This window comes from Desmodus rotundus, chromosome 11 (assembly GCF_022682495.2).
Source record: "Desmodus rotundus isolate HL8 chromosome 11, HLdesRot8A.1, whole genome shotgun sequence".
Classification (NCBI taxonomy): domain Eukaryota; kingdom Metazoa; phylum Chordata; class Mammalia; order Chiroptera; family Phyllostomidae; genus Desmodus; species Desmodus rotundus.
The window spans coordinates 13,288,592-13,302,466 of NC_071397.1; the positions used below are offsets into that span (position 1 = coordinate 13,288,592).

The 13,875-nt window shown below is 42.9% G+C and overlaps 1 protein-coding gene across 1 annotated transcript in view; it reads right to left on the reverse strand.

Annotated features, from left to right (window-relative positions):
* The window catches only part of TNFRSF21 (TNF receptor superfamily member 21), a 60,246-nt gene that overhangs the window by 18,089 nt on the left and 28,282 nt on the right, over positions 1–13,875 (reverse strand). Inside the window, exon 4 of the mRNA XM_024557877.4 lies at positions 3,453–3,718. Coding sequence (XP_024413645.2) covers positions 3,453–3,718 — 266 coding nt within the window. The remainder of the gene's footprint in view (positions 1–3,452; positions 3,719–13,875) is intronic.

Here is a 13,875-nt window from a genome sequence, read left to right on the forward strand (position 1 = left end):
ATACTCTGTATGATTATAATGATGAATAGCTGTCATTGTACATTTGTCCAAACCCACAGAATATACAACACCAAGAGTAAACCCCGCGGTAAACTATGGACTTTGGATGATTACGATGTGCCACTGTAGTTTCATCCTTGGTAAAAGATATGCCGCTCTGGTGAGTGAAATTGATAATGGAGGAGGGTGTGCATGTGCGGGAGCTGGGGTACATGCGAAATCTCTGCACCTCCTCTTAATTTTCTTTTAAACCTAAAACTGCTCCAAAAAAAAGTCTTTAAAAAGAAGAACTCAAAGAACAGTACACCAAAAAAAGTGAATTTTACTATGTAATGTTTTAAAGTAAAAAAATAATTTTTTTAAAGAAAAGGTAAGACTCTGAATGTGTTTAGTTTAAAAATGGCTAATAGGCTACCATGGTTAATAATGGACCAGCTGTTCCTGACCGAGGTCACTGAAAAGCACACTGGGGCTAATCCTTCGAATGGAACATAACATAGGTACACTCGAGCTCATGAACAGGAGGAAGCATTAACCATTTTTGAACACGCACAGTCATTTTTACACATTAAGAGTCCATTAGCTCCTGGGGCAGTACCACAATACCCAAAGAATACAAATCCATCATAAGATGGGAAAAATCAGTCTCAATTATGCCCCCTGCGTTCTGATTCTCTCGTTTGACTGGACAAATCTCAGGGATAAACTATGAACATACAGTCACATACTGTGAGGTTGGTAAGACCTGGCAGCCAGGAATCCATGCTCGTTGGCTCTTAACATAGAGTTCAAGTTGGGTCCAGAATGTTGCTAGACAATGATGGGCATTATTAAAACATGGAATAGGGATCTTAATATTGCCTTCTCAGCATCCATCATAACATGTAGGCTATACTAGCACCAAAGAGAAAGCTGTAAGATGCTTTCATGCCACTGTTTTGTAGAAAATAAATAGTGAAAAATAGATATTACTTTTTTTTTATTAGAGGAGATACAGCACAGAAAGAACTTCAAAGTACGAGTCTGGCACTTGGAACTAAGTGTGTTTCTTATTCATTGACTCAGTGGTTTTCATTATGAATCAGTCTCCTCCATGGAGACTTTGGGCCCACTGTACTCAGCACCTATGACGAGTTGAAATAAAGTACCGTATTTTTCAGACTATAAGACACACCTAGGTTTTAGAGGAGGATAATAGGGGGGAAAAACCTGCTCCACTGAAACCCCCCAGCCCCCTCAGTAAGCCAGGCATTCTACATTTGGACTATAAGACACACCCCCATTTTCCTCCCAAATTTGGGGGCGGTGCATCTTATAGTCCAAAAAATACAGTAGTTGCTCAATAAACTTTTATGGAATCAATGGAACCATCAGAGAAACATAAAAAGGCATATGTTATAGTCAATACAAAAAAAAAAAAAACCTACCCCAAACACTAGGTCCAAATTCTAAGTGATTCTGAGTGTACACGAAGAAATGAAATGGATTCACAGAAACCAAAAATGAAGTAAGTTTTAGTAAATTTTTGGCAAATCTGACCTCACATAAGTAGTATTTTTATTATAGAAAATGATTTAAAGAAAATCACTTCTACGTCCACAACCTAGATTTAATAACATAACATGTACGCATTTTCATTTTCCTATGCTTATATTTTCCCATGCCTACATTTGCTTTTCTAACAAGAAATACAAACTGCAGTTCAGTAACCCTCTTTTCCCTTAACAATATATCATAGTTGTCTTCCCACGTTTTTAAATATTGCACTTAACCAATCCTAACACGGCATCCATCGTGTTTTATTCATTCCTGCAGGCATCATTAAGGAGGTCTCGTGACTTACTCTCGTGCCTAAAAATTCGTCTTCATGTCTGCTGCTTGCCCTGCCAGTCCTTTCCTTAAAGCCAGCCAGCGCTCCAAGGAAGCACAGGAATATCTGCCTCTGGACTCCCTCCATGTGAGCCTCAGCTATTTAGTTTAATTGCGCATTAAACATCTTCCTCTCCTTTCACCGAATCCAGCTACTACAAGCCTCGGTTTACTTGTGAGCCACACACACTGAGATTGCTCCTCAGAAAGTCACAAGACACCATTGTGTGCCTTTGCATGTTTACTACTACATCTATTAGGAAATGTTTTTCTCTGAAATTCCTTATTTCAGAGAAGTTAAAAATGTGCCAGGTGAGCTTTAAAGACTACCTTAAGAGTCAATTAGCACCTATAAATTTTTATTTAGTCCCTTAGATAAAAGATCCACCTGAACTATTTGCTTTAATAGGTGAAGACACATTACACCGTCGGTATGAAAAGTTAAAGCATTTGGAGTTCTTAAATATTTAACACATAAAATCAAGTCCCTTGAGATACAAAATTTGGTGCAGAAAAATAGTGACCTCGAGTTAATTCACCAGCTCTTTCAGGTAAAGAGTTTGGGCCATGAGAAAATAACACAGGCAGAATGGCTTTTTACATTTTAAGTGGGTTTTATCAAAACTCAGTGGCAGAATCTTTTTTTTTTTTAAACTTTGGGAATATATTCCACAACTGTAATCAAAGTCTTTGAGAAATATAAATCAATATCCAAATTTATACTTAATTCATGGCCTTTCAGGGAAGCACATTATGATTAGGAAAGGCTAAGTAAAATGAGTTACATCATGATTATAACTACCATTTGCAGAACACCTGCAATGCGTTAGGTATTTTATGTGTTTCATTTCTAGTCGTAATTCACTCTACAAAGTCAGCTTACAAATGAGATAACAGAAGCAGAGAAAGCTAAAGTCACTTACCTTTGGTCACCCAGCTAGTAAGTGGCAGAGCCAGGATTCAAATCCAATGCTTTTTGGCTCCAAAGCCAGGGCTCACTGACCACAGACTACATATAAATCACACTCCCAGGACCCCTCCATTCCCATCTGATGTGGGTGTTGGACAAGCCCAAGGCGGAGGCTGCATCCTGTTCTAACTTCTGCCAGAACCACCGGCATGCTCAGGAGGTAAGATGGAGCCCGCCTGAAGCCACATCACAGAAAACAGCCTTTGGAAGGGAGAGGGTCGAGGAAAAAGTCTTCCTTCTTATTCAGGAGGACAGATCAGGCTGCACCATCTGAGGTTAGAATCTCTCCCCAAAACAATGGCTCTTACCACACAGCAGAATCACTTGGAGAGCTTTGAAAAACACTGATTCCTAGTCCCCCAGGAGAGATTCCGACCTGACTGGTCTTCAGTGGGGCCAAGTACCAGAATTTTTAAAAGATATCTAGATGATTCTCATGAACGCCCACTGAGAACGAATGCCTTTGATGGTGTGTGTGCGCGTGTGCACGTACACGTGTGTATACCTAAACACCTAACATCAGTTATGTTTCCTTATTACATATACCCGGCAAAATCTGAAGCACAGGAACCAAAACATCAGTAGGAAAGACAGAAGACCCGGACTACCTTACCTGGGCCGTATCCTCCATCAGTCCACGAATCTTCTCCACTACATCGTTGCGCCGGTGCTGGCGAAGGGCGCTAATTAACTGTGCGAGACTGGCCTCGGGGCCCCGGATGGTCCAGTGCTGCAGAGCTGCGTAGGCCCGCTCGTGGTCCGCGGTGTACCCGTTGGAGAAAGCAGCCACCTCCCTCTCGCTGGCATTGCACAGAAACTGATAGATATCCTTCCACTGGCTTCCCACTTGGGCTGCCACAAGCTTCAGGATGTCAATACCTGTTTGAGAAACAAAATAAAAATAATAATAAATACGGAAGGAAAGAAGGAAGGAAGGAAATACATACATACATGTAGGGAAGGTCTTTATATAAGGCCACTCTGTTATAACAAACTAAAAGACGCATACTAATTATTTCACCTCAAAGGAATGCATTGCCTCCTACAAGCACTTGGCACATCCTGGGGACTAGTTAGGCCCCCTCCTGCAAATTTCAATTCCTGAATGTGAAACCAGAAGTAGGAGCAATCTTGAAAGTGTAAAATAAGTAAGTCATGGGGACGTACCGTATAATGAATCGCCCCTAAAAGATGTTTTGAAAGCCAAACTCAAACAAAGTAATCCAAGTGATTCCTTTGTTGCTGCCAGAAAAGCTAGAGCCAAATAAAATCAGAGGCTCCCAGACTAAGAAAAGTGGTGACTTCAAGAAATGTAGAAAGAGATGTGGCACAGATTTAAACTGCAGTGGAGTTTATCCAAGCACTGTCTGGGGAAAGGGTGTTCAGACTCTGGCAAGGGCATCCGTGCTGTCAGCTGAGATGCACCCAGCTGTTCAGCCCAATGGAGGCTTCCTTAAGAACTTCTGACTTCTTGTGCTCTAATTTATGCTCAAGAAGCAATTTTCTGATCTAAGTTGACTTGCAGTTATAATGAAGACAACAGCCAAAATGACATTATAATAACAACAGCTATTATCTACCAGGCATTAAGGCACTAGCTCACTGAACATCTTGATAAAGCATTAACATTCCATTTGCACAGGTGAGGGAAAAAAAACCTCTTAGAAAAGTTTTACAATTTGCTCAATGTTACAAAAGGTAGGTAGGTTGAGTACTGAGACCAATTTCCAAATAATGTTATATACTGTCATTCTGGTTTCTCAGTCACTTAGAAACTCAGTCAGTGTGAATCTACAGTCCCTAAATTACATGAATACAGGTGAAATGGCAAAATTGAATCTTGGAATCTGCAAACTCAGGGTAGGCATGTGGCACCAACCCTCTGTGAGCTACGGCTTTCCCTCGGTAGCATGCTCTGGTATCTTCATCTTTGCAGAATCTTCTCCCCTCAATTACATTATGGCTTTGCCTAAACTTATACATAGAGTGTGCTGTAACCGCACAATGGGACTCTGGTGGTTTACGTAACAGGTAGGTGAGTTCTCTGAGTCAATACCATGTCTTCCAATGGGGCCATACTTCCATGCCCTGATACGAGAGTTATTGCAGTTAACAATGCCTTAAAAAACCCTTGCTACTCAATAAACAAAATGGGGTCACATTCCCAAATGAAGCTTAGTGAAGAAAGGAAAACAGGAGAATAAGGAGGAGCTTCCTGTTGTGGTTAATTGACTTTTTCAACTAATTAGAGGTTAACCAAGGAAAAAACAACTTTCTGCTCCTATCAGTTTTTTTTTGGGGGGGTGGAATATTTATAAATAGAGCTATCAATTTTTGCTTAAGAGCAATATAAGTTCCAGAAATTTCTTTGAAAACATAGGACTTTGTGATTCGTCAATATAAATCCTTACTCTGCCCATGCAGTGCCATTGAGGCAGATGATTTGAAAGGCTGCATACACACCCTGAAACAACTGTCTGAAAATGGTTTCGAAACAGAAGTTCTTAGTAGAGGCTGCTTGCTTGTCAACTGTAAAAGCAGAATGCCACACATTGAGACATCACTGTCCTCACGCTGTTTTCTTTGGCAGTGTAAAATGTACTCGAACCAGTTGCTTTTCGGTTTTCAGAGCAATCTTTAGCCAGATACAGAGCTTTTCATTTCAAGCAAGCAGACTCCTCCAAAAGCCCCGCAGGTAACTTTAGGAGTAAGGCAGCTCTTGAGGTTGATGTGGTAGATTGTGCCAAGCACCAAAAGGTTTATGACTCCCTGAATCTTAATTTAGGTCAACTTGACTAAGGTCCACAGTGTTTTACATGAAAATATGGCTGTGTTTTCTTGTGTGTGGGTCCACTGCTTAAATCTTCATAATGCCAATGACAGTGTGGCTTTGGGCAAACCACTAACTGTCATGTTCGTTTCCTCATTTGTACAATGGAGATACTCACTATGCTCCCTGGGGACAAGCTGATTAACATTTTCTATAGAGCTGATTTATTTTTGGAAGTACCCCATGACGATAAATGCTCCATATACTGGGCACTATAACTTAAGACTAAATGCATTTCTGATGCAAATACACAGCCTTTATAGAGTAATTACAGAGCTGAAAAGGCTTAAGCTTAATAACAGCTCCTTCTTCCAAAACCCAGTATTTATACTTTTTCTTTCAGCCACAAAATAAAGGAAAAAAAGGAAAAAAGAAACACAGAAAAACACAAAGACTAGATACAATGAGATTTCCCTTCAAACTAAAATTGACTAGAAGCTAAATTTAAGGCCTGCAGATCAGGTTTTATCTTATTCTTTTCCTGTGAAAACATGTGAGCCGACTCTGGCGGGCTGGCCTGGGGCAGCAACGTTCTACACCAGAGCCCCCTCCCATCGAAGGAGCTGATAAAACTAAGGGTGGCAGAGACAATGGCTCCCTCTGGAGATACCAGCCTGTTATCCCAGCACTCAGTCACAGAACCTCAGCTGGAGGAAGGAGACGGGTCTGAGCTAGCCCATGAGTTGGATGCACCCTGTCCTCCCCTTACCACCAAGGGCAAAAGAAAAACCTGCGGAATATTTCAGGAGTATTTATTGAGTGGCCACTGTGTGTTGCTGTGCTTGCTGGACAGATAGTCTGTATGAACTTTTAAGACAAAAAGAGTTTATCACCTAGAAAATGTAGTGAAAACCATGGTAACACCAATGAAGCAAAAGTGGATGGGCTTTGAAAGTGTTCTTTCTTTAGAAAGAGAGTTTTAGGCAAAACTAACTACAAGTAGAGAAGAAAGCACTAGGATGATTAGACCAAATTGAGATAGTTACCTCTGGGGGGAGGGAGAAGGGCTTATCAGGTAGGCGCACAGAAGGAACTTCAAAGCTGTTCACAAGGTTCTCTTCCTAAGCTGGATGGTGACAAAATGGGTCTCCTTTTTATTACTTTATTTGATGTTTATTATTCCTTTTAAAGCTGTATGTAAAACATACATGCATATTTATAGCATATATTTTTATATACTTTACATGTGGACATACTATTATGTGGGATATGTCATTTTTGAGTGTTGAATTTTATATGAGGAACCTCATGGAGAAAGGTTGGCGTCCAGTTCAAAGTCACCCAGCCAGTTAGTGGTACCTCTACTGTGGCTAACAGAGAATGCAGTGTTGCCGAGGAGCACCGCTGTTCACTGTTCCTGGGTTCCTGGGACGTGGCCATTCAGTGTATGTATGAGTGTGTTCAGGGCTGGCCATGGTGGGTGTGGCTGTGTTCTAATTAAAACTTCATTTACAAGGAGGTAGCAGTGGGCTGGAAATGGTAAGTGCTGTAATTCACTAACACCGGAAACTATAGCAATTCAAATGGCCAAGCAGTTTACAGCCATCTAGTAAATCGCAAAATCGCATCTTCTGTAACCCAGACACTTGGGTAAATGGTTTACACTTCTCCCCACCCAGAGGGTAAATAGCTTAAATCGCCCTACTGCGAGATAGATCGCAGAAATCCAATTAGTGCCATTGGGCAACCACACCCAAGGACAGATGAAGTTAAGGGAATGAATCTCATAAAGCTGATGAATATTCTATTGAGATCCACCCCCACAACCTCCCTTAAAGAGATGTAGACTGTCAAATGGCATATGATTTAGAAAAGCAGTTTGTTAAAGGAAAACATACACACAAACAAACACACACCCCATGAAAGTTTCCACCCCAATTATTAACCTCAATTTGAAATGACAGTAAGTGAAATAGACACCATCTCTGCCCCATCAGAGTCCTAAGAGTTTTCCTCTAGACGGGAGACAGGCAGTGTGTTGCATTGACCTGAATTGTTTAGCTGCATGTGATACCAAGTCTTTTTTTTTCTTAGACTGAACAGAAACAACCTTCAACCCACTGAAGTGCTGACAGACAGAGGCGTGGAGCTTAACTTTCCTTTTTCTATGATGTCAGGTCTTAGAGCTCTGGGAATGGCTAAAGTCTCTAAACAAGTTATTGAAGGGGTCTGCACTTGGCCAGGAGTGACGTGCACTCAGGGGGCCCTGGCCCCAGGCTTGTGAAGTTTAAAGTGCAAGTAGTGAAAAAAATCATGACCTTTGCATTCACAAGATATGACTCCATGACCTTTAGGCAAATGACAGACTCTTAAGATTTCAATGTCCACATAAATAACATACCACCTCTTCTATCTCATGGGGTGGGCATTATACCTGAAAGGTAGGAGGAGCCCTACATAGATGAAGGTTTTAACACCAGGATTATAGGTGCTGAACAATGAAGCCAAGCACCAGAATCCTGGCTTCCTGTGCTTTCCACAGCCTCACCAGTATGTGTTAGGAGGGGCACCATCCACAAAAAGGCAAATGTAAAAACAAAAACTCTGCTGCTGCCGTCCCTGCCACGCGCAGGACAACACAACGGCAGGCACCGCTGACACCGCTGCCACCGCCCAGGTCCACCGTGAGGGAGAGGGGCATGAAGTGACCAGCTGGGTGACTGTGGAAGAAACGGCATTTTCCAGTGCATTCTAAAACCCTGAGTTATATACTATCTGGGTGGCATCCCTAATGTGAGGCTCTTTCCTTTTTAAGCTCAACGTGAGCTGCAGTATGCAAAAAAGGGTTTCTCCTCTTCTTACAAAAGCCTGAATTGACCTTTATAATCACAAGGCATTAAGCTCTTTGCTTTTGGCGGTAAACTATCTGAAATGACTGCCATCATTAAGAGCCCATATGAAAGCCTTCCCTGGACGAGGTACGGAGGACAGCGGTGACAGCCAGAGCAAGGAAACAAAGGCCAGCTGCAACCTGCGATGCAGCGCTCGGGGTTTCGTGCTGTACGACCCGGCTCTGCACAGGAAGGGTGCATGGAAAAGAAATTTTTTAATTAAAAAAAAGCTTTTTCGTGGTACCAAATGCTCATCGTTTAAAAGATCAAAACACCCACCGCATCCCCCATACTTGTTCAATGTAATGTCGGTTCTCATTATTCTTCTAGAAAGAGAGGTAGAGAGACAAATGATGAGAAAATTCCCACGGAGATGATTAATGTACAACCTCCGCCCAGGACAGACGACTGCCCAGTTCTCCCTGTGCCGGTTTCTCCACACACACAGCAGTCTTTTGAGACACACGCTGGGGATCAGGAGACATGAGCTCAAGACCACTTCCTTTTTACCACCACCCTGACCCCAGCCACCCGCCACAGGCACGTAAGCATGTGCTGTGACCTCAGGCTTACAAATGACAGATCATGGGTAAAGATGGGCACAATGTATGTACAGAACAATGTAGGTCAAGTTTGGAAATTTGAATTAAAGCCTGGCTTTAGCATGCCTAGAATCGATGTTCTTCCCCCTATACAATGGTAATTTTCTGACCACCTTCTGCCCAAGTCCCTTGTCTGCTTTGATTTACTGTTGTCCCCAGGACCTCCCAGAGCCTAGCACAGGGTAGAAGTAAAATGAGTATTTTTGAATGAATGAATGAATCAATCAATCAATCAATCAATGGAAGCCTTTTTTTGTCATCTCTCCCCTCTTGCTTGAATGCCCCCGCCATTTACCATCTCATTAGCCTCAGTAACAAGTCACTAACTACCTGAGCAGCCACATACTGTCACACCTTTGTGTGGGGCCCTGCCAGATCTCCAGTCTCTATAATAACAACAAGGAAGACCCACAGAGTGGTCACAGGGACCCACTTCCTGTGCAACAACCTCTCTCTCTGCTGGTGCCTTTCCCACTGAGAGTGGTCCACCATGTCCACATTAGGGACCAGAGCTCAGCAGGAGCAAAATTCTCCTAGGTTCTCCCACTGCAGCAAAATCATCCTGCAGAAATGAGCCATCCAGGCAATAGTGTGTCTGGCCTGGTAACAGAGTACGTGCTCCTAAAAGCAACAGTCTCTCATGCAGATGTGGTACTGCAGTAACCTGCATATCATAAGATGGTTAAAAAATGGTTATCAACAGGGACCACTCCCAAGGTATCACACAGGAAACTGCTTTATCAGCACTAGGAACTTGACTTGCCCTGGGTTAAGATACTGCTTCCGCCCTGGCCAGGTGGCTCAGTTAGTTGGAACATCATCCCATACACCAAAAGTTTGCGAGTTCAATTCCCAGTCAGGGCACATACTTAGGTTGCAGGTTTGGTCCCCCAGTTGAGGAGCATACAGGAGGCAACCGATGTGTCTCACTCACATCTGTTTCTTTCCCTCTTTCCCTCTCCCTCTCCTCCAAAATCAGTTTAAGTATATCCTCAGGTGAAGATTAAAAAAAAAAGCAATTGCTATCTTGTTGAAGGTTCAATGGACAATCATTGTAAGCTTAGATGAATCTCAAGAGATACTACAACGCACTATGCAAAGGTTTCATGAGGTTAATGGACAGAATGTTTACCAATGACAAACGCTATCAAAAAGCAGACAATTTTCCAGGTGGAAGGAATAGATATCGCTGAGGCTACGAGAAAAATTAATAATCCTTTCTTTCACTCCACAGAGGAAAACAAAATCCACAAAACTAAAAATGCCTCCCTCTTCCTGTCTTAATTAGTGTTTGAAGCTGTTCATTTATTCATTCAACCAAAGTATAGTGAGCACTTCCTCTCTTCCAAACACCGTTCTAGGCACTGGGGACATGGCAGTGAGCAAAGCAAAACCAAACCCTTTCCTCATGAAACCTGCATTCTCCCGGGGGAAGCAGGCAGAATAATGGAAAGAGTAATAAAATATTCAGTGTGTTAGATAGTGAGGTGTGCTAAGATGAAAATTAGAGTGGGAAAATAGAGAGGAGGGGGCAGGGCTCAGGTTGTTGATACAGGGTCTTCTCCCCCATGTCTAAGAGGCCTCACTGACATTGAGCTTTCCAATCAAGAGCTAAAGGAGGTAAGGGAGGAAGCCCTCCAGATATCCGGGGGAAGGCATACCCAGGAAGAGGGAACAGCTGGCGCAAAGGACAGAACGATGTTGGCACAAACAAGGAGGAACAGGAGGCTGGTGCCAGTGAGCGGGGGGAAAGAAGTGGGAGTCAGGCTGAGAGAACCGTGGAGCGGGGAGTGCGGTCACACTGGGCCGTCAAGGCTGCTACTCTGAGTGTAGAGAAAGTCACTGGAGATTTTGACCAGAGAATGACATAGTCTGACTTACTTTTGTACAGGATCGTTCTGGCTGTTGTGGCTCAGGGGATTGAGTGCCAGTCTGTGAACCAAAGGGTCTGTGGTTTGATTCCCAGACAGGGCCCATGCCTGGGTTGCAGGTCAGGTCCCCAGCTGGGGGCACGCAGGAGGCTGCTGCACATTTCTCTCCTTCTCTTTCTCCCTCCCTGCCCTTTCTCTGAAAGTAAATAAATAAAAATCTTAAAAAAAATAAAAAAGAAAAGAATAAACTAAAGTGGAGCAAGCAGTTGGAGGCCAAGGCCAGGATACAGGAGTGAGGTAACTGTGGCTTGGGCCAGAGTGGTAGAAATGGAAATGATAGGAAATGGCCAACATCTGTATATATTTTGAAGGTAGAGCTGATTAGACTTACTAATGGATCTGACATGAGGTGAGAAAGGAGGAGCTGAGGATAACTCTAAGGGTTTGGCCTGAACAAGCAGACAACTGGAGTAGTGGCCACGTTCTGCAATGGGAAACGGACATGGAGCTATGGTTTAGGATTCAGCATTGGATGTCTTAAGAGTGAGGTGCTTGTTAGACACCTGGGTCTGTCAAGCAGGCAGAAGGATATCTGCATGTTGAGTTCAGGTATAAGACCCAGGCTGAATATATGCATTTGGGACTTACCAACAGGTAGAGGGTATTTTAAAGCCAGGGGCCATCAAGGGAAGAAGAGTGTGCAAGTAGAAAAGAGTTGCATGTCCTGAGCCCAGGACTCTCCACTGCTTAGATGGTGGGTTGAAGAAGAACCAGCCAGGAGCCGAAGAGGGAAGAGGAGGTGAAGAAGGAACAGCCAGAGAGGGGAGAACCAGGAGGATTCAGTGTCCTGGAGGCCAATGGAAGGAAGTGTCTCAAAGAAAAGGGAATGAAGGTACCAAATGCTGCCCATGAGCCAAGGAGAAGAAACCTGAGAACTGAACAACGCAGTTGACATCACAGTTGAAATCTTGTCGTCACACTCTATGGAAAAGAGGCAAGTCTGTAGCTAAGAAAAACGTTGCCGTCTTTCACCGACTCTAAGACGTCCGAACGCGTATTTGAATCAATGCCTTTTCACTCTTGGCGGCAGTGAGGGTCTCCTCAGTGCTGTATCGGTAACAGTGTGCCTCACAATCAATGGCAACTTAGACTTTATGAAATGCAGTAAGAGGTTTTCTTTAATTTATAAACTTGAGCCCACGTATTTTTTAAAAATTCAACATGTCATCAACACACCTAATAAATATGTGGAATTTTGTACATGCACTGCAATGTTTACAACCAATTGGTCGTGACATATGATCACAAGAATTCTAGAAATTCCTCATCCCCTGCAAAATCTACATGCGGAATACCTGACCAGGTTGACTCAAGGACACTAATTTTTAAGGATTTTATTTGCATTGTGGCCCTAGGTGGGGAAAACACTGATTTGTTTTTTAATATCCCAAATAGCTTAAATTCAAAGGCTGCTGGATAAATTATAAAATAAAATATACATCCAAAAAATAAATACCTTCCTTCTAAAGCCTAGAGGAAGGTGTCATTGGTGGGTGGGCCTGGGGAAAAGAGCAGCCTCAACTCCCCAGAGCAAAGGCCACACATCAGCTGCTTTCTCTCTGGCCAGCCACACTGCATGAGAACGCTTTCAAAAAAAAAAAAATTTATCCTCACCCGAGGACATTTTCATTGCTTTTAGAGAGAGAAGAAGGGAGAGAAACATTGATGCGAGAGAGAAGCATTGATTGGTTGCCTCCCATACATGCCTGGGGATTCAACCCACAAGCTAGGTATATACCTTGACTGGGAATCGAACCCACAACCCTTCTTTTAGAGGCGGGTGCTCCAACCAACTGAGCCACACCAGCCAGGGTGAGATAACGCTTCTTAAGCTACAACAATAAGGTTTTTTTCTCCTGCAACAGTTCTGTGTACTTCACAATCCTTAAACATCCGAAGAGGTAAAACAGAGAGGTGCTGTCTGCTGGTAATGGCTTTACTGGAAGCAAAGTTGGAAAAGGCAGAGGTGGGGTGTGGGTAAAAACAGCCCCCTTCTTTCTTCTGCTGTGAAGTGCCTGTGGCTGGGACAGACCCGGGGGCAAGTGCTGGGACACAGCAGCCTCTTAGAGGGAATAATTTGCTCCCTTCAGCCCGGCTTCCTGGTGTTTACACTTCAAGTCTACTTCCCATAGGAAATTTGGGCTGACAGACAGGATGACTGTCTGGAACTTTTAGTCAAGGAGTCTTCTGGCCAAGGGGGATGGCTTCTTTGGTTCTAGCTGCTGCTGCTGCCTGGTGCTGAGAAAACCAAGTTCATCAGACATGAGTTCAGTTAGCAGGGCTCCACCAGCTCCGAGTTATTTGAAAGAGCCCTTATTTAAAAAAAAAATAGCTCTCACAGCCTTCAGCCATTGGATATCTGGCTTTTCCATCTCAAGCAATCCCAGAAAAAGAGTAGGGAATCAGAGCGACCTCTACAGAAGAAAACTTCTTATTGATGACAATTTTGGAGCTGTTTCATTTCAGAACAAGCTGGGTTTTGTTACAGAGGGAAATAATTTTTCCTTGATTGAATGTGGTAAAAAATAATAATAATAAACCACAGAAACCTGGAAATTTCTAACCTGGAAATATAAAAATCCGGATTTTTATAAATCCAGATTCTAAGAATTAAGGGTTAGTGTCCAGAGTCAGACTGGTGCCCAAGTTTAAAGCCTGTACAGCCCCTTTCTAGCTGCATGAACTTGGGCAAATTACTCTCTGTGCCTGTCTCCTCCATTTATAAAATGGGGAAAGTGATGATAGTGGCCTACCTCATAGGTTAAGAAAATTAAGTTAATCTTTAGAAAATGCTTAGAACCAGATATGGCACTTGTTAAGCATGATAAAAAGTCTTTGTTAA